The 24,182-nt window shown below is 45.8% G+C and overlaps 1 protein-coding gene and 2 non-coding genes across 4 annotated transcripts; 2 read left to right on the top strand and 1 right to left on the bottom strand.

Moving 5' to 3' along the window:
* Positions 1-507: 507 nt before the first annotated feature.
* Positions 508-14,239, top strand: AP2S1 (adaptor related protein complex 2 subunit sigma 1). 2 transcript variants are annotated; one of them, XM_068249286.1, is made up of 5 exons: positions 508-594; positions 4,961-5,110; positions 7,382-7,495; positions 13,806-13,865; positions 13,945-14,239. In XM_068249286.1, exons 1-5 carry the CDS (start codon positions 592-594, stop codon positions 14,044-14,046), a joined length of 429 nt encoding a protein of 142 aa, XP_068105387.1. In that variant the 5' UTR covers positions 508-591; the 3' UTR covers positions 14,047-14,239. The 2 variants fall into 2 exon arrangements, with proteins under 2 accessions (XP_068105387.1, XP_068105386.1); XM_068249285.1 differs by lacking the exon at positions 508-594 and adding an exon at positions 687-716.
* Positions 10,175-10,247, bottom strand: TRNAV-UAC (transfer RNA valine (anticodon UAC)). Its single transcript has one exon. It is a non-coding gene; the product is annotated as a tRNA-Val (tRNA).
* Positions 12,457-12,529, top strand: TRNAV-UAC (transfer RNA valine (anticodon UAC)). Its single transcript has one exon. It is a non-coding gene; the product is annotated as a tRNA-Val (tRNA).
* Positions 14,240-24,182: the final 9,943 nt, after the last annotated feature.

The following is a 24,182-nucleotide window of genomic DNA, read 5'->3' as shown; positions in this document are numbered from 1 at the left end:
ATAACACAAGAAAAATATCTGATGTGTCGCCCATAAGCCGGGGAAAGGTTAGATACAGGGTATAGAAAGTAATTAATATATACTAATTATTAAATAATAGCGCTGCAAAGATACAGTAGAGGTCTTAGGAATAATGATAATAACAAATAAAAAACAAATAATCACAGCTGTATGGAGCTGGACAGACAGTTATTTATTATTATGAGTATGTTTAAAATTGTTATTATTATTATTTTTTAAATAATATCAGAAGTTTCCTGCAAAGAAAAAATAAACTGTTACTGCAGAACTATGGGGAAATAATAATAATTAATATCAGATTCAGAAGCATCCTGCAAAGAAACAATTCATTGTTACTGTGTAACTGTGGGGGTGGTAATAATATTAATAATATTGTATTATAATAGTAATTGAAGCTTGGGGAGATTTTCCCGCCACAGTAAAGCGTGAAGAGAGACACAGCTCCATCTGCTGGTTGCACATGAGGCTGCGGCAGTGTACGTCACTTCCTGCGGGACGGCACGGTGCAGCCTGGGAGTTGTAGTCGCAGCTGATCCGGGCGGGTGACAGGAAAGAGAAGAGGCAGCAGAGATGGTGAGGAGGGGACCGGTTGCTGTGGCCGCCTGACAGCCCCGGGGGGTCTCCGCTCTGGGGGGAGGGGGGTGATCACGTGTGACTGCTCTCCTGTTCGTCCATCATACATGTCACACCAGGGGGTAGGTGGTGTGAGGGTGGGGTGACTGTATGGTGTGTGTCTCTGTCTTCCCCCCCCCCCCCCCCATACATCCCACACACTCTGTATACCCTGTAATTGTGAGGTCACCACTGATCTCCTGTATATGTGTATTTATATTAAATATCCCATCACAGAGCACCATGTATGGCTGAGGGGTTAGGGAGTGTCTGTCATTCAGCGCTAAAGCCTCGTTTACGTGTGACTGCTCTCCTGTGTGTCTATCATATATGTCACACCAGGCCCAGGGGGAGATGATGTGTGTGGGGGGAGACTGTATGATGTGTATCTATCTATATCTCCCATACATCCCACACTCTGTACATCATGTAATTGTCACCACTGATCTGTGCCCATCACACATGTCACACCAGGAGGAGGGGTGTGTGGGTGTGTGTGTGTGTGTGTGTGTGTGTGTGTGTGTGTGTGTGTGTGTGTGTGTGTGTGTGTGTGTGTGTGTGTGTGTGTGTGTGTGTGTGTGTGTGTGTGTGTGTGTGTGTGTGTGTGTGTGTGTGTGTGTGTGTGTGTGTGTGTGTGTGGGTGGTGTGACTGTATGATGTCTGTCTATATCTCCCATACATCCCACACTCTGTACATCATGTAATTGTCACCACTGATCTGTGTCCATCATACATGTCACACCAGGGGGGAGATGTGAGTGAGGGTGGGGTGACTGTATGATGTCTGTCTATATCTCCCATACATCCCACACTCTGTACATCATGTAATTGTCACCACTGATCTGTGGCCATCATACATGTCACACCAGGGGGGAGATGTGAGTGAGGGTGGGGTGTCTGTATGATGTGTATCTATCTAGCTCTCTCCCATACATCACACACACTCTGTACATCCTGTAACTGTCAGCACTGATCTCCTGTATGTGTGTCTATATCCCATAGCCCATCACAGAGCACTATGTATGTATGTATGGCTGAGGGTTTAGGGAGTGTCTGTCATTCAGTGCTAAAGCCTCATTCGCATGTGACTGCTCTCCTATATGTCCATCATACATGTCACACCAGGGGGAGATGTGTATATGAAGGTGGGGTGGCTGTATGATCTGTCTGTCTGTCTATCTCCCACATACATCTCACAATGTACACCCTGTAATCGTGAAGTCAGCACTGATCTCCGTATGTGTGTCTATATTCCATATCCCATCACAGAGTGACATGTATGTATGTATGTATGGCTGAGGGGTTAGGGAGTGACTGTCATTCAGTGCTAAAGCCTCATACACACGTACAAGGAATGTCTCCAGCGAAGGATGATTACTCGATTCCTCCAGCGACATTGCAGGACCGACACTGTACTGATGCGCTGCTAGGCTAGCAACATGTTCTTAGGGGCGTAACTAGAGGGGTGCAGCCCCTGCGACTACAGGGGGCCCCAGAAGTGCGGAGGGCCCCAACTACTAACTCTCCCTTTGTCTGATACTCCAGATCAGGTGTTTTGTGGCTACACTTGTTATGGGTGTGACTACACTTGTTATGGGTGTGGCTACACTTGTTATGGGAGTGGCTACACTTGTTATGGGTGTGGCTACACTTGTTATGGGAGTGGCTACACTTGTTATGGGTGTGAAGATCCTGAAGGCCCCACTTGTTTTATGGCCCTTGTGAGATGGGCCCCCAGGCTGGGAAGGGCACCAAGAAAAGGCAAAGGAAGGGTTGTAAACATTAAGGGACTGCCCATCCAAGCTTTGCTGGGGGGGTCCAGAAGATAGGCTGTGCTAAGGCTAGGTTCACACTGGACATTGTATTCCCTGTGAAAACCGAATGGCAATGGTGGGGAAATGTTTTATTGTGAGTTACACATGCGACACAGGGAAGCATCCAGTCAATGAAAAGTATGCTTCACTGCAACAGTGAGCGCTCACGTTATCCGATAACGCCCAGCATACCCTGCGTTATCCCGATGGAGCCATCGTACCACACTGCAGTGTTCTCCCCAGAATTATTTTCCAGCTGGGTGGCATGAAATAGTAGCCGGGTGGGGCAATATGAGAAAATGCAGGGCTGGTGCTTCTGTGCACAACTCTGCTTATAGCATAGGAGGAGGTGTTGAACTCCAGGCCTGGAGGGCCAGATCCAGGTCATTGTTTAGGATGGACTGAGAAAGAGAGAAATGTGTTCTGCCTGATGGACCACACCTTTCCTGATTCAGACCCATCAATTCATTTGAGCTGTGTCAAAAATGTGTGAGGACCTCGGCCCTCGAAGGACTGGTTTGACATCCCTGGCATAGGTGGAGGTGAGCCGATGACAGCCGGGTGCTCATCAAAACTAGCCGGGTGGAGCACCCGCCTAAAAGAGCCTGGGGAGAACACTGACACTGCTAACATGCCGATGAGAAGTTGTGAACATACCAGTTATGATGTAATTGCATTGCAATGCCAAAGTGTGGACCTAACCTTAGGATTGTAGTAGAGACTGTATAGCCGAAACACTGAACCATGTTACTGCCACTAGCTGTTGACCTTTGCCACAGAGCTTTGCCTACTGCACAGCCAAAACATAGCTCAGCTAAGACGAAAGAAGGTGAATATTGGTTAGAGTTTAGGAGGACAGAGTTAGGGGGACATTTGCTTTAGGTGTAACGGGGGTAGGATTAAGCATTAGGGGGAAGTTTGGACCTGTGGGTGGCAGCTTAGTGTGGCGGGTTGTGGTGTGCGCGCATGCAGGTGTGTCTGTGCGTACTTAATTTGGCGCTACTTTAAAGGGACCCGAGCAGTGCAGAAACTATGGAAAGATGCATATCATTTTAAAGCTCTCTTTCTCCTCTTTCCAATGATATATAAACCGCCGCCCTACGCCTTTTAGTTTTCGCTATTTTCGCGATTGAAATTGCAGCGGCTGCGATTTCAATCGTGAAAATAGAGAAAACTAAAAGGCGTAGGGCGACTATTTAGGTGTCGCCATAAAGAGGAGAAAGAGAGCTTTAAAATGATATCCATCTTTCCATAGTTACATTGTATTGCACAGGGCGACTTTTTTCTAAAGTCAGCAGCTCCATTCAGCTAAATGGAGCTGCTGACACTGGGGAAAGTGTCGCCCTGTGCAATACAATGTAACTATGGAAAGATGGATATCATTTTAAAGCTCTCTTTCTGGCGACACCTAAATAGTCGTCCTACACCTTTTAGTTTTCTCTATTTTCACGATTGAAATCGCAGCCGCTGCAATTTCAACCGCGAAAATAGGGAAAACTAAAAGACATAGGGCGGCGGTTTATATATCATTGGAAAGAGGAGAAAGAGAGCTTTAAAATGATATGCATCTTTCCATAGTTTCTGCACTGCTCGGAGTCCCTTTAAAAAACCCAGCATGAAATCTCATATGGAAATTTAGGTAACGTGATTGGGTGGACGGCACCCTCTCGAACTGCTAGGTTTCCAATAGGTTGGAGTAAACGATGCCACTATTCAGCCAATCGCAACGCTGGGTTCCCTAAGGTAGACTCACGCCATTAAGTATACTCAGACGCACCAGTGGGCTGCGGCTTAGTGTATGTGGCACAGTTGTGGGAGGTGGCTTAGTGTGGCACGCAATTCTTTTGAGAATTGGGTTTTCTGGTATCTGGGTATGTGGGTAGTGAAGCATCATCTCTGGTGTGTGTTTAAAAACACATTAAATCATAAATTTAAAAAAAAGTGAATTGGCCATCACTGGAGTGACATTATCAGTGTGATTAGGTAAACCTAAACCGAACGTGTAAAAAAAAAAAAAAAAAAAAAAAAAAAAAAAAAAAAAAAAAAAAGGGTTTCACTTACGTGGGGCTTCTACCAGCCCCCTGCAGAGGCCCCCTTGCCCGCGCTTGTACTCAACGATCCTCCGATTCCCCCATCGCGGCTCAGTTTAGTTTTCCACCGATGGGCCAGTTGATGGCCACTGCGCCTGTGCTGCCCTGGCTGCTCGCGTCCTCAATCACACTGTTGTCACCAGGATCGTCCTGCGCAGTACGATATTTCCGCTTACCGCTCATGTGCAGGACGCTCCTGGCGGCAGGAGCGTGATCAAGGATGTGCGCTAGTGGCCATCGACTGGAGAGTTGACGGAAAACTAAACTTAACCGCGGCGGGGGAAGGAGGATTGTTGAGTGACGGCAAGGGTGCAGGGGGCTGGTAGGAGCCCCAGATAAGTGAAACTTTTTTTTTTTATGTTCAGCTTTGGTTCTTAAACATAATTTTTGACTGATGATGTCATCACTTTTTTTTTGTCTCAGATCCGCTTCATCCTCATCCAGAACCGGGCAGGGAAGACGCGTCTGGCGAAGTGGTACATGCAGTTTGATGATGATGAGAAACAGAAGCTGATCGAGGAAGTCCACGCTGTAGTGACTGTGCGAGACGCCAAACACACCAACTTTGTAGAGGTAACATTATGATAGTCCCAGCACCGATAATCCTGTGAGGGTGGAGCCACCTAACACTGATCACCTGTGAGGGTGGAGCCACCTACACTGATCACCTGTGAGGGTGGAGCCACCTACACTGATCACCTGGGAGGGTGGAGCCACCTACACTGATCACCTGGGAGGGGAATTTCTGTAGCACAGAACCCCTGGAAAGAGGCAGCAGCTGGACTAGTCTCCTGGGAGGCAGCCAGCACTGGGCTGAGAGGTGGCCTCCCCCAGCACTGATTCCCTGGCGGGGTACTCATAGCATTTACTTCCTGGGGGGGAGCGGAGGGAAAGGAAAGGGGAACACTTAAATCTGAGCACCTATGAGTCTCACCTCTGCTATCCCTTATCCAGGTAGCAACAGCCGGTGCTCCTCTCCTGCAGGTACACCACCCCTGCAAAGCAACAACATATTCGATATGTAGAAGAAGGCACTCCACAGGCTGTAACTTTGACTTCTTTATTCAAGCAACAGCACACACTACATGTTACGGGTACACTGACCCTTCATCAGGTGTCAAAGGGGAACGTCTGTTACTCTAATGGATGACTATACTACTGAACCCCTACTAGGGGAACTTTAAGGAGAACTGTAGTGAGAGGTATACGGAGGCTGCCATATTTATTGCTTTTTAAAGAATACCGGTTTCCTGGCTGTCCTGATGATCTTCTGCCTCTAATACTTTCAGCAACAGCCCCTGAACAAGCATGCAGCAGATCGGGTTTTTCTGACATTATTGTCAGATTTGACAAGATTAGCTGCATGCTTGTTTCTGGTGATTCAGACACTACTGCAGCCAAAGAGATCAGCAGGGCTGCCAGGCAACTGGTATTGTTTAAAAGGAAATAAATATGGCAGCCTCCCTATACCGTTCACTACTGTTGTCCTTTAAAGGACACCTGAAGTGAGAGGGCTGTAGAGGCTGCCATGTTATATTTAATGCACATTGCCTGGCAGTCCTGCAGATTCTCTGCCTCTAATACTTTTAGCCATAGACCCTGAACAAGCATGCAGCAGATCAGGTGTTTCTGACTGAAGTCAGACTTGATTAGCTGCATGCTTGTTTCTAGTGTGTGATTCAGACACTACTGCTGCCAAATAGATCAGGAGCACAGCCAGGCAACTTATACGGAACCCGCTCACCTTGGGTTCCGTATAAGTAGCGCTAAGGGTGGGAGGAGCGAGGGAGCATACATTGCTTTCATCTCTTTGGTGAGGAGGGGCAAGGGGAATGCCTTGGATGCCCATAGCACCGAAAGTCCCCACGGACAAACACTTCTTTCTGGTGTGATTCAGACACTACTGCAGCCAAATAGGTCAGCAGGGCTGCCAGGCAACTGGTATTATTGCATAGAAAATATACTGTATGTTATATTTCAAAACTTCAATAAAAAATACAGAAATAGGAAAATATACTGTATGTTGCATCTTCCATAGGTCTCACACCCCAGGTTCCTTTTAAAGGACAAATGAAGTGAGGTATATGGAGGCTGCCATATTTATTTCCTGTTAAACAATACCAGTTGCCTGGCAGCCCTGCTGATCTGTTTGGCTGCAGTAGTGTCTGAATCACACCAGAAACAAGCATGCAGATCTGACAATAATTAGAAACGCCTGATCTGCTGCATGCTTGTTCAGGGCCTATGGCTAAAAGTTTTGCGGTCAGAGGATCCGCAGGATAGTCAGGGAACTGATATTGCTTAAAGAGAAACTCCAACCTAGAATTGAACTTTATCCCAATCAGTAGCTGATACCCCCTTTTTACAAGAGAAATATGATTTTCACAAACAGACCATCAGGGGGCGCTGTATGACTGATTTTGTGCTGAAACCCCTCCCACAAGAAGCTCTGAGTACCGCGGTACTTTTGGCAGTTTGTTACAATGTAACAAGGTTCACAGACAGGAAATAGCTGGTTACAGCTGTCTCTAACAGCCAAAACAGCTAGCAGCTACATAACCTGCCCACAGTAAAAATGTCACCATGTAATAAATGTCAGAATGTAAATCGGGGAGAGGAAAGATTTTTACAATGAGCAAACACTGACTAAATCATTTATACATAATTATGGTAAAAAAAATGAAGCACTTTTTTTTACTACATTATTTTCACTGGAGTTCCTCTTTAAGAGGGAAAAAAAAAATATGGCAGGCTTCATAGCCCTCTTGCTACAGTTGTCCTTTAAGCCTCGCTTTATGTACCGTAATCTATCTCTCACATTGTTTCTCTCTCTCTCTCCTGCAGTTCAGGAACTTCAAGATCATCTACCGCCGATATGCTGGCCTGTACTTCTGTATCTGCGTGGATGTGACGGACAATAACCTGGCCTACCTGGAGGCCATCCACAACTTTGTAGAGGTGAGGAAGGCAGAGGATTGCCCAGAAAGCATGTCTCATGGGATTGTGTGGTCAGTCTGACCGCTCGGTAGATTTGTCAGGACCCGCACAGATTACTGTCATCTAGAACCATTATTGCTAACCAAAAAGGGAAACTGAGAGCCCCAATAATGTAGTATGCTGAAAAGGTTTGATCAATCATGTAGTGCATGAAATAATATAAACAAGGGTTACCAATTACCATATTTATTGACGTATAAGACGTGCCTAGGTTTAGAGAGCAAAAAACAGGGAAAAAATAGTGTGTATATATATATATATATATATATATATATATATACTAAACCTGGTGCGTCGATATTCCAGGAGTGTCTTTTAGATGTTCTCCCTCAATTGTCATGTATTGTTCTTCTGTCCCCCTGTGTGTCCCCTTCTGTGTGTCGCGCTATGTCCTTAGCCCCCTTATGTCCCCCTATGTCTCCTCCAGGCCCCTTGTGTGTCCATCTGTGTCCTTCCTTTGCCCCGTGTGTCCCCTTCTGTTCCCCTGTGTCATTCTCCGGTCCCCCTGTTTGTCACCTCCTGTTCCCATGTCGTCTTCCGGTACCACCTCCCCAGTCTCCTCTCCTCCCCATATGTATGTTTTTATATACTACTGACCTCTTATGCAACATTCTACAGAGTACATAGTCATGTCACTGACTGTCCTGAGAGGAGCTCACACTCTAACCCTACAATAGTCATAGTCTAATGTTCTACCTAGTCCAATGTCCCTATCTTGGACTCTACTTTTTTTCTTTTTTTTTTTTTTTTGTGCAGGGGAGGAGCAATTAAACCTTTTAGAAAGGAAACCCATGCAAATACAGCAACAACGTACGAACTCCATACAGATTTTATTACATTCGCTTTATCAAGCCCAATCTACTACTATTCTTTGTGCGATTCGATTACGATTCTATTTACGATCCGATTAAATCCGACATGTCCGGGATTTGATTCGATTTGCCATTGCAAAACAATGGCAAATCGAATTGAATCGAATCCCGGTCGGACATGTCGGATTTAATCGGATCGTAAATAGAATCGTAATCGAATCGCACAAAGAATCGTACCGTGTAGATGGGGCTTAAATAGAGTCTGAAGCGAGAACAAATCTCGCTTCAGACCTCATAGTTAGCAGGGGCATGTGTGCCCCTGCTAAACCGCCGCTATCCCGCGGCTAAACGGGGGTCCCTTCACCCCCAAATCCCCTCCGTACAGCGGGGGAGCGCTTCCTGGTTGGGGCAGGGATAACCGCCGCAGCCCTGCCCCACGCGCGTCTGTCAGACGCGTATCTCCGCCTCTCCCCCGCCCCTCAGTCTTCCTTCACTGAGAGGGGCGGGGGAGAGGCGGCGATGCGCGTCTGATAGACGGCGCTGGGAGGCAGGGCTGCAGCCGTTAGCCCTGCCTCCAGGAAGAGAAAATTTTACGACCAACTTGCGACCAAGTCTTGCGGGGGTGGGTTTGGGGGTGAAGGGACCCCCGTTTAGCGGCACAATAGCGGCGTTTTAGCAGGGGCACACATGCCCCTGCTAACTATGAGCTCTGAAACGAGATTTATTCTCGCTTCAGAGTCTCTTTAAGACTAGAGTACTATTTGCTATGCTACCAATGCTTAGTGTGGTTTTTCTTCTTAGAGAACCCGAGGTGGCTTGTAAGAATCCTATTAGCACACAGAGGCTGGGTCTGCATATAATGCCCAGCCTCTGTTGCTATACTGTCCCCCCCCCCCCCCCCCCCCTAGGCCCCTCCTGCCCTCTGCTGTCCCCCATAAATTACACAGCCGCGTTAGCGACACACAGTGTGTCGATAGTCGGCTGTTTACCTCTACACTGTCACTCTCACCGCTCCCCCGGCTCTGTCGCCGCTCTCTGCCCGCGTCCCTCCCCTCCCCGCTGACTGGAGGGAAGGGACGCAGGTGGGGAGTGGCGAGAGTGACAGTACAGCTGTAAACAGCCTGCTAGCGATGTCACTAGCACAACGTTTGATATATGGGGGACAGCAGAGGGCAGGAGGGGCCTGGGGGGAAACAGTATAGCAACAGAGGCTGGGCATTATATGCAGACTCAGCCTCTGTGTGCAATTAGGATTCTTACAAGCCACCTCGGGTTCTCTTTAAAACAGAAAGTACTTGCGATAATTCAGATTAAAATGTGTAAGCGTGGTTACCCAAAATGCACCGCTACTGAATATGCAAATTTTCTCTTTATGTCCCTGAAGCCGGGCTTCCATCCAGAACCGCTGGTGTATAGCAAGCCTATAGCTGATACATTTTTACAGAGCCACATCAATCCAAAATGCAGACAGCCTTTTTCTGACTGTTGGTCCTCATCAGTGCATGGCAGGGATTGATATGGCTCTATGGGATGGAGTTTTCACCAGTACAACAGAGTAAATAAGCAGCTTGGGGTGACCCAATTTAAAGCTATAGGCTTGCTATAAACCTGCAGTTCTGAATGTAAGCCTGGCTCCAGGGGCATTAAGAAATAATGTGCGGGTAACCACACTTACACATTTAAATCTGAATTATTGCAAGTACCTTCTGTTGTAAGAAGGCAAACCACACTGAGCATTGCTTTTCTAGTAGGAGGGTTTTTTGGTCTCTTTTAGTCCCTTTTTCAAGTTGCGCCATGAAAAAGAATGTAATTTTTTGTAACAGAAATGTGGTTCCACTGGGGCTCGAACCCAGGACCTTCTGCATGTAAAGCAGACGTGATAACCACTACACTATGGAACCAACTGCTGCAAACTGAGATCCAGAGGTATCTTTACATACTTTGCATTCTGTGACAGGTTTGAAAAGTTTTAGGTCTAAGGTGGACCTGAACTCTTGCACAGGACACAAGGCAAACATAACAGAAATGCACCCTGTATGTATTTAAAGAGACACTGAAGTGAAAAAAAAATGATGATATGATTTGTATGTGTAGCACAGCTAAGAAATAAAACATTAAGATCAGATATATCAGTGTAATTTGTTTCCAGTACAGGAAGAGTTGAGAAACTCCAGTTGTTATCTCTATGCAAACAAGCCATTAAGCTCTCCGACTAAGGGCTCTTTTCCACTATGAAATGCGATCGCGATTACGATCGCAATCGCGTTTCAATTTCCACCATGCGATTGCGATTGAGCTACTATACTCATTATAGTCCAGCTCAATCGCATACAAAACGCGGCAGGACGACGATTGCGCTTTGACCAAAATCGCATCGCAATCGGATCGCACTAATGGAAATTGCTGCTGCAGTTTCCATTATTTTAATGTACCTTGCGATTTGCAGTCAGAAGCAAATCGCAAATCGCAGGCTAGTGGAAAAAGGCCCTAAGTTAGTCCTGGAGAGGGCTGTTATCTGACTTTTTTATTATCTCAACTGTTCCTGGACTATTTACTTTTCCTCTGCTAGAGGAGAGGTCATTACTTCACAGACTGCTCTGAAAGACTCATTTTGAATGCTGAGTGTTGTGTAATCTGCACATATTATAGAATGATGCAATGTTAGAAAAAACACTATATACCTGAAAATAAAAGTATGAGAATATTTTCTTTGCTGCTAATCTTCTAGTAATTATTCATAGTACACAACCAATTCACTATATCATATTTTTTTTCGCTTCAGTGTCTCTTTAAAGAGTTTAGCCTGTGTAATTACCCCCCCACACACACTCTCTCTCTCTCTCTCTCTCTCTCTCTCTCTCTCTCTCTCTCTCCTAATCAATAGTTGAAATTTGATCCTCCCCTGTGTCACATGACTGCCTATTGCAGATAAGCTCATTTGAATGTCCAGGATGTTAACAATATGTCTGCTTCCATGACTCAGGAAGTAGAAACTGTGCAAATTTATTTTAGGATTTGTATCAACTGTAACAAATATATCTTTTTTGTTGAAAGGTTATTATGCTGTTGTGTATCTTTTAGAGCAGAGAGGAGGACTGAGTTTAGGTCCACCTTAAAGCGACCCGAGCACCGATGTAAAACATTTTTTCTAAAATGACTGGTCCCGTTCAGGATCCGCCATCTTCTCTTCAGACTAGCTGTATTGACCACAGTTTGTATCTCCCTATTGTTGTGAGTGTGCGTGTTCTGTAATGCATGCTGGGAGATGAAGTCCTGTGGGTACAAGTACATGCTGTACTTGCATCCACGGTACTACTCATCCCAGCAAGCATTTCAGAGTGCACGCTTACAACAATGCCGGTAGATACAAACTGTGGTTGGTGCGACTAGTCTGAAGAGAAGATGGCGCATCCCGAACAGGCAGGGTGACCAGAAGAGCAGCTCTCCGTAGGCAAGCAATGCAGCTTCCCCCAAAGGCACGCTCACGGAGGTTCATTTAGAGAAAAAAATTACTTAAAGGGAAGGTTCAGGCACAGGCGAAAAAAACCTTCCCTTTAAAGAGACACTGAAGCGAAAAAAAATATATGATATAATGAATTGGTTGTGTACTATGAATAATTACTAGAAGATTAGCAGCAAAGAAAATATTCTCATATTTTTATTTTCAGGTATATAGTGTTTTTTCTAACATTGCATCATTCTATAATGTGCAGATTTACACAACACTCAGCATTCAAAATGAGTCTTTCAGAGCAGTCTGTGAACTAATGACCTCTCCTCTAGCAGAGGAAAAGTAAACAGTTCAATTACAGTTGAGATAATAAAAGTCAGATAACAGCCCTCTCCATGACTAAGTTAGTAGGAGAGCTTAATAGCTTTTTTGCATAAAGATAACAACTGGAGTTTCTCAACTCTTCCTGTACTGGAAACAATTAGACTGATGTATCTGATCTTAATGCTTTATTTCTTAGCTGTACTACACATACAAATCATAATATCATCATTTTTTTTTTCGCTTCAGTGTCTCTTTAAATCTTTTCAGTTGTTTAAGAACTGGCATAGGATGCACAGTATGTAGAGAGTCCTCTGGATCCCTCCATCTTGGCAACTGGTTCCATAGTGTAGTGGTTATCACGTCTGCTTTACACGCAGAAGGTCCTGGGTTCGATCCCCAGTGGAACCACATTTTTATTAAAAAAAAAAAGAGGGGGAAAAAATCATCATTTTTTTACGCTACTTTGTTTAAAGTGAGTATGTCTCTACCTAATTGTATAGAGCCTTTAGGGTGAATAGATCTAAGCTTTGATGAGATCATTTACATTTCAAAAAAAAGAGGAAGACTAACAAGAGGTCAGATTACAGGATACTCTACAAAATCATATATAAAGCCTGTGTAAGTGACAGTACTTTGTATGGTTCTGATCCAGTTCTGAAACATGCCTGAAAAAGAAACTTAAAGTTTGGAAAGCTTGCAAAGGAATCTTGTACAGTTAGTCATTACAGGTATTACCTAAATAAATAACTTTTGTTATGTCTTCAGATTCTCTCCATGACAATACCGGACCGCACGCAATTTATTTTTTGGGGCAGCTTGGTAGCGTAGCAAATAGTACTCAGTTTTCCAATGCTAGTTTCCTTGGAAAAAAAATCTGTATGGAGTTTGTATGTTGCTGTTTTTGCATAGATCTCCTTTCTGAAAGGTTTATTTGCCCCTCCCCTGCACCAAAAAAAAAAAAAAAAAAGAAAAGGAAAAAAAAAACTAGGTAGGGCATTAGTCTGTTACTATGGTAGGATTAGATTGTGAGCTCCTCTGAGGACAGTCAGTGACATAACTATGTACTCTGTAAAGTGCTGCAGAGGATGGCAGTGCGATAGAAATACATAATAATAATATGGTAGGATATTAGACTATGACTATGGTAGGATTAGATTGTGAGCTCCTCTGAGGTCAGCCAGTGACATGCCTATGTACTCTGTAAAGTGCTGCAGAAGATGTCAGTACTATATAAATACATAATAATAATATGTTAGGACATTACACTATGACTATGGTAGGATTAGACTGTTAGCTCCTCTGCGGACAGTCAGTGACATGACTATGTACTCTGTAAAGTGCTGCAGAAGATGTCCGTGCTATATAAATACATAATAATAATAATATGGTTGGACATAAGGCTATGACTATGGTAGGATTAGACTGTGAGCTCCTCTGAGGACAGTCAGTGACATGACTATGTACTCTGTAAAGTGCTGCAGAAGATGTCAGTGCTATATACAGTGCTGGGCAGAATGGGAACAGCTTTGGTAGGGTCTTGTGTTGCAGTAGTTGGCAATACCGGGGAGATACTGGTTAGTCTATAGTGGAGCAAGTCACATGGGTGTTGTGATGGGCGTGTTTAGCGAATGCCGGCGTGTGATTGGCCAGTGTGGTGTCACGGTGTCTTTTCCTTTCACTTCAGGTGCTGAATGAATATTTCCACAACGTCTGTGAGTTGGATCTGGTGTTTAATTTCTATAAGGTGAGTTGTTTGGCCGTTTTGCGTCTTGCGCTCAGGCAGTGCTGCCGGCGATGTCTCACGCTCGCTCGTGTCTTGGCAGGTTTACACGGTGGTGGATGAAATGTTTCTAGCCGGAGAGATCAGGGAAACGAGCCAGACGAAGGTGCTGAAGCAGCTGCTGATGCTGCAGTCCCTGGAGTGACCTGCTGTCATGTGTTTCCTCTTCCTGTCATGTGACCACATTCCGAGCTCTCCCCTTCCATCCATTTCCTGTCAGTGAGCAGGCGCCTGTGGCCTCTTCCGACATCCTGTCCTCGCCCGATCCTTCAGCCCAGCATTATATTTTTGTTTTGTACTCTGTGAAGAAATAAAATGTTTATGTGGATATGATGACATGAGGAGCGTTGGGTGGAGTCACTGTGTCTGGAGGGATGTGGGAGGCAGAGTGGGCCTTATTTTTGCTGTTCCTGGATCAACCACAAACCTGGCCTAAATTGTATGGATTTTGTGTTAGTGACACTGAGATGGTGCCACTGCATACAAATATACATACCTGGGGCTTCCTCCAGCCTGATCGCTCCCACGCCGTCCTCTTCTGAGTACCGGTTTACCTGCAATTGGCCCCAGAAAGTTCTCCGGTCCGTGGCCAACTGCGCATGTGCTGACTGGCTGTGCGCTCCCGTTACGTTTGCGTCGCCTGGAGTGTTCTGTACCTGCTCAGTAGTAGCAGAATGCTCTCGGCGATGTGAGCGAAATGTTAGCATGCCTGATCGGACTGCGCATGCGCCGACTAGCCCAGACTGGAGGATTTTTCACGGCCAGTTGCAGGCGAAGGAGAACGTAACTGAGGACGACAAGAGAGCGATCAGGCCGGAGCAAGCCCCAGGTATACGTTTTTCAGGGCTGTGGAGTCGGAGCAATTTTGGGTACCTGGAGTCAAAGTTGGTGATTTCATAAACTGAGGAGTCTGATTTGAGTGATTTTTGTACAAAATCCACAGCCCTGGTACGTATTAGACTAAGGAGTCGAACCATTTTGGGTACCTGGAGTCGGTGGTTTCATAAACTGAGGAGTTGGAGTCGAAAGATTTTGGTACCGACTCCACAGCCCTGCATTTTTTAAGGCGCCCCATCTCACGTACACTTTAGAGGGAACCCGAGGTGAGAGGGATATGGAGGCTGCCATATTTTTATTTTCTTGTAAACAATGCCAGTTACCTGGCTGTCCTGTAGATCTTCTGGCATACGTTGTGTCTTGAGTCAAATCCCTGGAACAAGCTTACGAATCAGAGTACCTGATCTGTATGCTTGTTCAGGGTCTGGGGCTAAAAAGTATCAAGAGACACAGGATCAGGAGGAGAGCCAGGCAGCCAGTATTGTTTTAAAGGAAATCAAAATGGCAGCCTCCATATCACTCTCACTTCAGGTTCCCTTTAGCCTCCTTGGCGGTAGCCCAGAGTCAGAGGCTTGTGTTGGAAAAAAGAAGCTAGGAGAGGTAATCCAACCTGCCTCGGGGTAGCCACCAGGAGGAATGGCGGTGTTTCTAACTCGCCTCCCTCGTGATCCAGACGCTGGCAGCCATTCTGCTTCCGCTCTTCATTCTTTCTTTTGAGATCACCATTTGTTGTCATAACAGTCGGCAATCTCACTATAGTGTTACAGCCCCACCTGGAGGATGTAGGGAGAATTGCAGCACTGGATCCCATGGTGGTGTAGGCTGTGGCTGCTATAGATCTCAGTGCGGTATGATTTTTTTTTCCCCTGCTTTTAGGGCTTGTTCACGCTACCGTCTTTCCCTGAATATAAGACACTGTCTTATATTCTTTTTGGGGAGGTAATGTGTACTAGGGCTTATTTTCGGGGGGAGGGGCTAGACGCTTTGTGTATGGGGAGGCTCTTACCGCAACTCCCTTGTGGCTGCGTCCCCCTCTGTTCCAAGTAATACCTCCGGTGTCCGCAGCAATGGCGGCATAGTAATCAATCTGTGAGGGCGCCGTCTCACCCTCATGCTGACGCTACACGCAGAACGCTAGGTCGGCTCTACGCTAGCGCTCCCTTCCTGTCATAATCATGTGCGCCCGGCTGATGCGTCCCAGGCGCACATTGATTATTACAAGAGGGGAGCGCCAGTGCAGTGCTGACCTAGCGTACTGCGTGTAGCGTCAGCGTGAGGGTCAAAGGGCGCCCTCACAGATTGATTACTATGCTGCCGCCGCTGACACCGGAGGAATTACTTCAAGAGGAGACCCAGCACCGTCTTCAAGCGTATTATAAGCTCTTTATTTGTTCAACCTCCTGGGCGTTACGCACGCCGGAGGGTTTGCAGCCGACAGTCCCCCATTATAATTTGAAGCGATCGGAATATCTTCAGCTAGCATTGGTGGTTGGCATGCTTAGATTACGTCTGATTCCACCCAAGATCGCCGCTAAATACATTACCCCCCCCCCCCCGAATCCAGTGATCGCTGCAGCCTCTCTGGACAGCTCCGCTCATCTCTATGGGGAGGATCGAACATGACGTCAAGCGCAGACCTGATCCTCCCCATAGAGAGGACCGAAGATGTGCTGGGAGGGTACGCCGATCGCTGGATCCAGCAGCGATTGGGGGGATCAGACGTAATCTAAAGAAGCCGGCCACCACTGCTAGCTAGCCTAGTGCTAGCTGAAGATATTACAACTATCCGATCGCTTCAAATGATAATGGGGGACTCCTAGGGATAGCCGGCGGTATGCCCGACATAGTGTCGGGCATACCGCTAAGAAGGTTAAAGCATCAAAAAACATCAAAAAAGTTCAAGTCTGTGTGACTTTTCGAGAGGAGCCCCCTCTCTTTCTCAAGCTGACAAGCCCGGAGGAATTACTTGGAACGGAGGGGGACGCAGCCACCAGGGAGGTGCGGTAAGAGACCACACACCTCCCCATACACAAAGCGTCCCAGCTAGATCTTATTTTCGGAGTAGGTCCTATATTTCAAGCATGCTTGAAATATAAGGTAGGCCTTACTTTCGGGGTAGGTTATTTTAGGGGAAACGCAGTACAAGAGCTTTTCTAAGCGCTTTGGGATTTTAAAAGCTCTTGCTTATGTTATCCTATGTGTGTGTTCTCACTGGAGCGATGTGACTTTGTAAATATCCCCCATAGCACTGCATTAGCAAGAGCTTTTCAAATCACTAGCGCTTAGAAAGCTCTTGTGCGAACGGGCACTTAGGGTCTAAAAGCTTGTGAAAAAATTGTACAGCTTTTAGACCCTAAAATCCGAAAATAATCATTCTGCTAGTGAGGGTAAAGTGCCCAAACATAATCCATTAGCAGCCTTGATATCCAGCCGATTAAAGGCGACACTTAAGCCATTAAAAAAAAAAGTTTTACTCACCTGGGGCTTCTAACAGCCCCCTGCAGCTGTCCTGTGCCCACGCAGTCTCGCTCGGTCCCTCCTGTCCACGCCGCCAGCTACTTTCACTTTTGGCGACAGGCCCAGCCATGCGTTTGCTGCTACTCGTTCCTGTCTGCAACAGCGCCCACTATACTGCTATTGCAGACAGGAACGCGAAGACGCAGACGCGTGGTTGGGCCCGTCGCCAAAAGTGAAAGTACCTGGCGGTGGGGACAGGAGGATCCGATCGATACTGCGAGGGCACAGGACAGCTGCAGGGGGCTGGTAGAAGCCCCAGGTGAGTAATTTTTTTTTTTTTTATTTTTTTTTTTTATGGCTTAAGTGTCCCTTTAAATCCATAATAATCGAATCTGGCAAAGATCAGTGCTGCAGCATGGCTGTTCGATCGATCATGTCAACTGATTTCTGGCTGAAATGATCGATCCGCCGTGCTGGAAAGATCTTAGCTGAGTGTGTGGTGGTGACAGCATTCAATATTCCAACGACAGTCAGACCTCTGGCTGGCCTCCTTTTCCTTTGGGCCCGTGGGTGAGTGCGAAAGCAGCTTACCTATCCATCAGGTGCATCCTCTAGCATCTTATCATTGCCACCAGGGGTGCCTGTACCCCATGACCTCTTCGCATGTACTAAGGTCACATACTTGAGGCGGAGTCACAGGGTACAGGCACCTCCAGTGATGCAGTTAAAGGATACCAGAGGTGACATGATGAGATAGACATGTGTATGTACAGAGTGCCTAGCACATAAATAACTAGGCTGTGTTCCTTTTTTCAAACATCAGGTATGTAAGTAGCAGATCCGGTCTGACTACAATGTGATACACAAAAGATGCTGGTTTCCCGGCACTCAGTGATGGGGGGATGAATGGGTCTGCTGCACCATATATAATAAAAAACCCCGTCCTGCTCCTTGCTGAAACCTGGTTCCTTGTGTGAGGAAGCGTGCAAACAGGTTGTTTTAAATCATCAGTTCATATATAGTAAACACAAGACAGTCCGTGCACTGCTTCCTTAAGACACATTTATTTCTCCATTGGTTAACATCAGCAGGTGGATAGGCACAAATGCAGTAACAGCTTCAGCTCATATACATGTGTATTGAATCGATCTGACCTGTGCCATGGACGGGTGCGGGAGGGTGACCAGGGGGTGAGAGCAGGGCTGTGGAGTCGGTCCAAAAATCCACCGACTCCGACTCCTCAGTTTAGGATTCCTCCGACTCCACGACTCCGACTCCTCTAATTTGCATATTACAATTTTGTTGATTAAAAGTATGTAACATGAAATTCGTCTCTTAGCTGCCAACGCTTAGGAATTTTACAAGACAACTGAAGTGAGAAGGATATGTAGACTACTATATTTATTCCCTTTAGACTAAAACTAGTCCTTGGTAAGAGTACTTGTAAAAGGTACAAACCGGAACAAAGAACATCTATCAGGCCCTAGGCAATGTAAGTGTGGGTACATGTAAGAATGATGTGCAGGTACTCTGCAGGGGAATGAGGAGATTGTAAACAGACAACACCGCTGTGTTCAATGTGCACAGCATTCTCAGTGGATTCCCTGTAGCTCTGTGAGGAGTGCATATGTAGAGTATAGTACTACTGTGTAACAAAGTAAACCTGAGACAGATGAAATTAAAGTTTTATACATACCTGGGGCTTCCTCCAGCCGCCTTCAGGATAATCAGTCCCTCATTGTCCTCCTCCACCACCTGGATCTTCTGCTATGAGTCCAGGTACTTGAGCCAGTCAGGCGTAGTGCGCATGCACACACTCCGCCTCCAAGAGCATACTACACCTGTGCAGCACTATTGCGCAGGTGCAGAATGTTCCTGGCTGTGGGAGCGGCATGCGGCCGGACTGCGCTGACTGGCTGAATTACCAGGACTCATAGCAGAAGATCCGGGTGGTGGAGGACAGCGAGGGACTGATTAGCCTGAAGGGGGCTGGAGGAAGCCCCAGGTATGTATAAAACTTTACTTTTTATCCGTCTCAGTTACCCTTTAATTTGTAGTCACCAAACCAAATTTTAATAACATATCAAATTATTTGATTTCATCAGCAAAGGGAGTGCATACATTTGCATAAATCAGCATCAGTGCAGAATTATTTCCATCTCGTTGACCATCTCTATTAGTGACACAGCTACACATCAGGCTTTATACTTACAGCATAGATGTTATTTAGTATATAAGAGATTCCTGTGTACACATCATATATACAGTCACAATCAGATATGTATATCTGACCTTAAAAATATGGGGACTGCTTTATTGAAGCAGCACAAGTAACTAATTTTGATTGGTTTATTTCATTTTTGTGGACAAAGCACAGCTATTACTGTATATATACTGTATATATACATTATTTTTAATGACGATTATCTGAGAAATAGAACATTTTATCATATTTTCTATTTTAATTACAGTTACAAATTCATTAGGAGTCGGAGTCGGTGCATTTTTTCCCGACTCCAACTCCAGGCACCCAAAATTGCCCGACTCCACGACTCCGACTCCACGACTCCGACTCCACAGCCCTGGGTGAGAGGACTGCGCGACAGCCGTTTCGCGCCGGTGTGGCGCTTGTTCACGTGCAGGTATCCTTGGGCTAGTGTCAGAGGGAGGGGCCACAGCAGAGAGGGCCGATTTACCTGCATGTCCATCTGTGCAACAGGAAGTGTTGGGAGGATGGAGGGAAGCAGCAAGAGGTGTGGACATTCTGGCAAATTAACCCTGCGTGCTGCAGCCCCACCTCAAGCACTTCTCATTAAACTGTTCCCTCATCCATAGAGACTGCACTTCTGCTGTGTTGCCCAGTCTGGGATAACCATAAACGGAAGAGAGAGGTATATGGAGGCTGCCATGTTTATTTCCTTTTAAGCAATACCAGTTTCCTGGCAGCCCTCCTGATCCTCTGCCTCTAATACTATTAGTCATAGCCCCTGAACAAGCATGCAGCAGATCAGGTGTTTCAGACTTTAAAGTCAGATCTGACAAGACTAGCTGCATGCTTGTTTCTGGTGTTATTCAGATACTACTGCAGAGAAATAGACCAGCAGGGCTACCAGGCAACTGGTATTGATTAAAAGGAAATAAATATGGCAGCCTCTGTATACCTCTTACTTCAGTTCCCCTTTAATAAATCAGAGAAAGAAGGCAGTGGGATGGAGTTCTAAAACGCGGCTGCAGCTGGTAGGGTGGAGTAGAGTCCAGATATGAGACACGGTAGAAGTGGAGTAATGAAAGAAAACTCCACACGTGAGTAGAATTGAACTTGTAAGAAGGCTTGAGGGCTTGTGCACACTATGGCGATTTTAGAAATCTTGAAAGCGCTTGTGCAATGTTTTCCTGTGACAGTGTTCAGAGGCACACAACCGTATAAAGCTAAGTACTCACGGGGGGACAATTGTAGCTGTCGCTGCACACGGGAGCGTGTGCGCGACAGTTCGGAGACAGTTCGGTGACAGCTCGTCGCCAAGTCCCTCTGCATACACACGGCAGCAGAGGGATTAGCGATGCGGCGGAAGCTGTCGCCGAGTTTCCTCCCCCCCGCCGGATGCTCCGTGTAATGTGTGTGGGTAGCTGTCGCTAGCCCGCATACACATGTGGGGCTAGCGACAGTTCCGGCGAGGTTGCGGCGACGGCTGTAGCAGGCGATTGAACATGTCAATCGCCTGGCGACAGCTCCGACGGGCGACGGTTCGGGGCGCGCGCGTCATACACACGGGCGAACCGTCGCCGCAACACGCGCGTGCCACGTGGTTACGGCGACGGCCGTACCCCGTGTGTATGAGGCTTAAGAATCAGGAATGTACCCAGGGTAAAAGACCAAATCTAGAAGATGGAATGCCAGTTGGCATAAAACGTGCAGTCCGCCGTCCCAGGGATACACAGACGCTGAAGTCCTGCTTGTATGAATGTCTACATTCCACAACTGCAATCGAAAAGATTTTAGATATTATTGAAGAGTAAAGACTGTTCGCTGTTTCTACAAAAAAAAAACCTTTAGTCTTATGACTGTTTCTGTACATTAGACTAAAGTGTGGAGGATTCGGAGCCATTTTGGTTACCCGGAGTCGGAGTTGGAGTCGGAGGCTTTATAAACTGAGGAGTTGGAGTCAGATGATTTTTTATACCAACTGCACAGCCCTGATAAATAGGCATGCTCAAATAACACATTCGGAGTTCATCCTGCTAATTACATCACCTGTGCGGGTGGACGAGGGCGAGGGGGGTAATTTTACCCATGAGGCGTCTTCTTCGCTCCGTCCCTCGACCGCCTCCCACTTTGCATTCCAATTCGCCGTCACGTAACTATACACTTCCTCCTTCAACCCGGAAGGAGGAAGTGTTTGTAATCACGTGACGCGCTTGGAACGCATCGTGGGAGGCGCCGAGGGACAGAGCGAAGATGACTCTTCATGGGTAAAATTAACCCCCCTCGCCCTCGTCCACCCGCACAGGTGATGTAATTAGCAGGATGAACTCCGAATAACACCACCTATTTGGAGTTCATCTGAATTTGTTATTTGAGCATGCCTGCTGATAAATTCATTGTATTTATTCTTTTTCGGGTCAACGAGTTCACCTCCTGACTAACGTCAGGAAGTGAAAATATCAATCGCTGAGCAAAAGCGCTTACAAAAGTACTTTTCTAAGCTAAAAGCGCTTTCAAAATGCTCAAATGGCTCAGCGCTTGCGATTTATAATGTGAACAAGGCTTTACTTGTGTTTAACTAGTGATGTTAGCTATGAGTATGTAGCTAATGGCTATAATAATTGAAATTAGATAGCGCAGCCCGTGGCAGAGGGGGCTGTTGGCTTTCCTGTGCTGCCGCCTATAGTCGATATGTTCCACTCGCAGTTGATGTAACGCCACTACTTCCTCCTTCCGGGTCTGAAGGAGGAAGTAGTGGAGTTCCATGGACTGCAACTGGAACATTGGCTATTTAGTTGGTGGCATGGGTACAGAGGTGTATCTAGAGGGGTGCAGGCATGGCTTGTGCCATGGGCGCCATGTCTGTCCCTGTGCTGCGCCCCAGATCTGTTTTCTGGGGAACATGACTACTGTATGTAGGCCGCACGTGGCTTAGTGTTAGAAAAGAGGATAGAGAGGAAATAAGAGATATTTCCAAAAAAAGTAACTTCAGCAACATCCAGAGGCAAAAAACAGGCATCCATAACACATGGACGTGGGAAAGGATGCTGGTTTTAGAGGAGAAAGGGGCTCTGACCAAGGGGGAGGGGGCGCAGTTTCAGTGTTTGCCATAGGCTCTATATTACCCAGGTACACCCCTGCATGGGTAGGTTTACCCCCCACCCCCCTCCCCTGCCGTGGGCAGCATATCTAATTTCATTTTCAAATATCTCTTTCTTCAGAACAATGAATACATTTTGATTAGGAGTAGCTGCTTGAAGATAACATCACTATGTACAACACCGGGATAAGAGGAGACGTGGCTATCTCACACAGAGGAAGAACGAATCTAGAGAAGGCTCAATTCACAGTGAGAATTGCATTGTAGTGATGGTCAAGTAGATGCAAATAACTTTGAGTTGATGCAAATTTATGAAAATGAGCCAATCACATTTCACCTCGGCAGGATTTGATTGGTTCATTTTTAAGCTGCATAAACAAAGTTTATCTGCCTGTTGCGTGACATACAGTGAAGCATGCAGTCAATGAAAAGTATGCTTCACTGTAAATGGAGGGCATTATACAGTAAACTCACGGCAGGCAGTGTGTTGGGATAACACGGTCCGTCAGACTGCACTATAAACGCGGCATTGCTTTTGCATTGCAGTGGGACGTATTGTGTAATGGTTTGGCTGTTACGACACCCTGCAGTGGCCTGCTTTGAACCTAACCTGAGGTCACAATGTGCGTTGCTTAACCCTCTTTGATCCTGTGTCCAACCTACTGTATAAACAAGACATTGAAATAAGTGAACAGTGTATGTTCGGAATGCACTGTAGTAGTTTATTCAACAGAGGTTAAAGTGAACCTGAGGTGAAAATATACGGATGAGTTAAATAATAGTATTTATCCTCCTACACCTAAAAATTACTTTTTTTCTTTTAGATATTTCATGGTTTTATTTTATATTTCAACATTTACAAAGTAGGTTGAATGTTTTACTGTGTCTAATTAGTGGCAGCCTATTAAGTGTCCCAGAGCTAGAAAAAGGTCAATAGTTCATGTATTTTATCTCTCCCTGCCCTCAGAAGTTGTATTCTGCCAGGAAAACTTTTATGGCTGTAATTAGCTTATCAGTGGTGTTTACTATATTCCCAACAAGCTACCTACGAGAGACAGAAGCTGTGACTTTTATGCCTAGAGATGAACTCTTTCCGGCAGCAAAATAAAAAAAAAAAAGAAACAGGCTGGTTATTAAAGCAGTAGGATTAGCCATACTATGCCCATATGGAAAAAAAACACATATATAAGTAGATAAATACTTGATCTACTTGCATAACAGATGTATTGTACTGTCCACGTTTTGATTTCAGTGAATGTTATAAAGTAAATTATGAGAATTCTGTTCCTGGTGGGTGCCATGTCTTTTGCCCACAGTTAAGGCTAACTCGTGATGTCATTTCTGCCCTTTTGTCTCCTCCAATCGCTGAGTTGCCTCAGCCTTGCTTGTAAACACAAGTGAGTGGGGGATTAAGTTTCAGATAAGAAGCTGGCAGGGAAATAAAGGAAAGAGGAGGAATAGATTATAGATAAAAAGAACCCCCAGCATGCAATTCTTTGGCACGACTACTAAAGGGCCAGTGTTCCTTAAGTATGTGATAACTTCAAATCATAACAGCAGAAAAAGTTTTGCAAGTTTTGAATGCAGGATTCACATCTTTATCACTTAATACACTCAGACCAGTTGCTGTTGAAATTTGATTTTTATGGTGACGATACCGCTTTAATGTTTTGCACTGTACACA

The sequence above is a fragment of the Hyperolius riggenbachi genome, chromosome 8 (genome assembly GCF_040937935.1).
Source record: "Hyperolius riggenbachi isolate aHypRig1 chromosome 8, aHypRig1.pri, whole genome shotgun sequence".
NCBI classification, from domain to species: domain Eukaryota; kingdom Metazoa; phylum Chordata; class Amphibia; order Anura; family Hyperoliidae; genus Hyperolius; species Hyperolius riggenbachi.
Note: the sequence above shows the minus strand (reverse complement) of the source record. Positions and strands in the feature narration are given on the sequence as shown.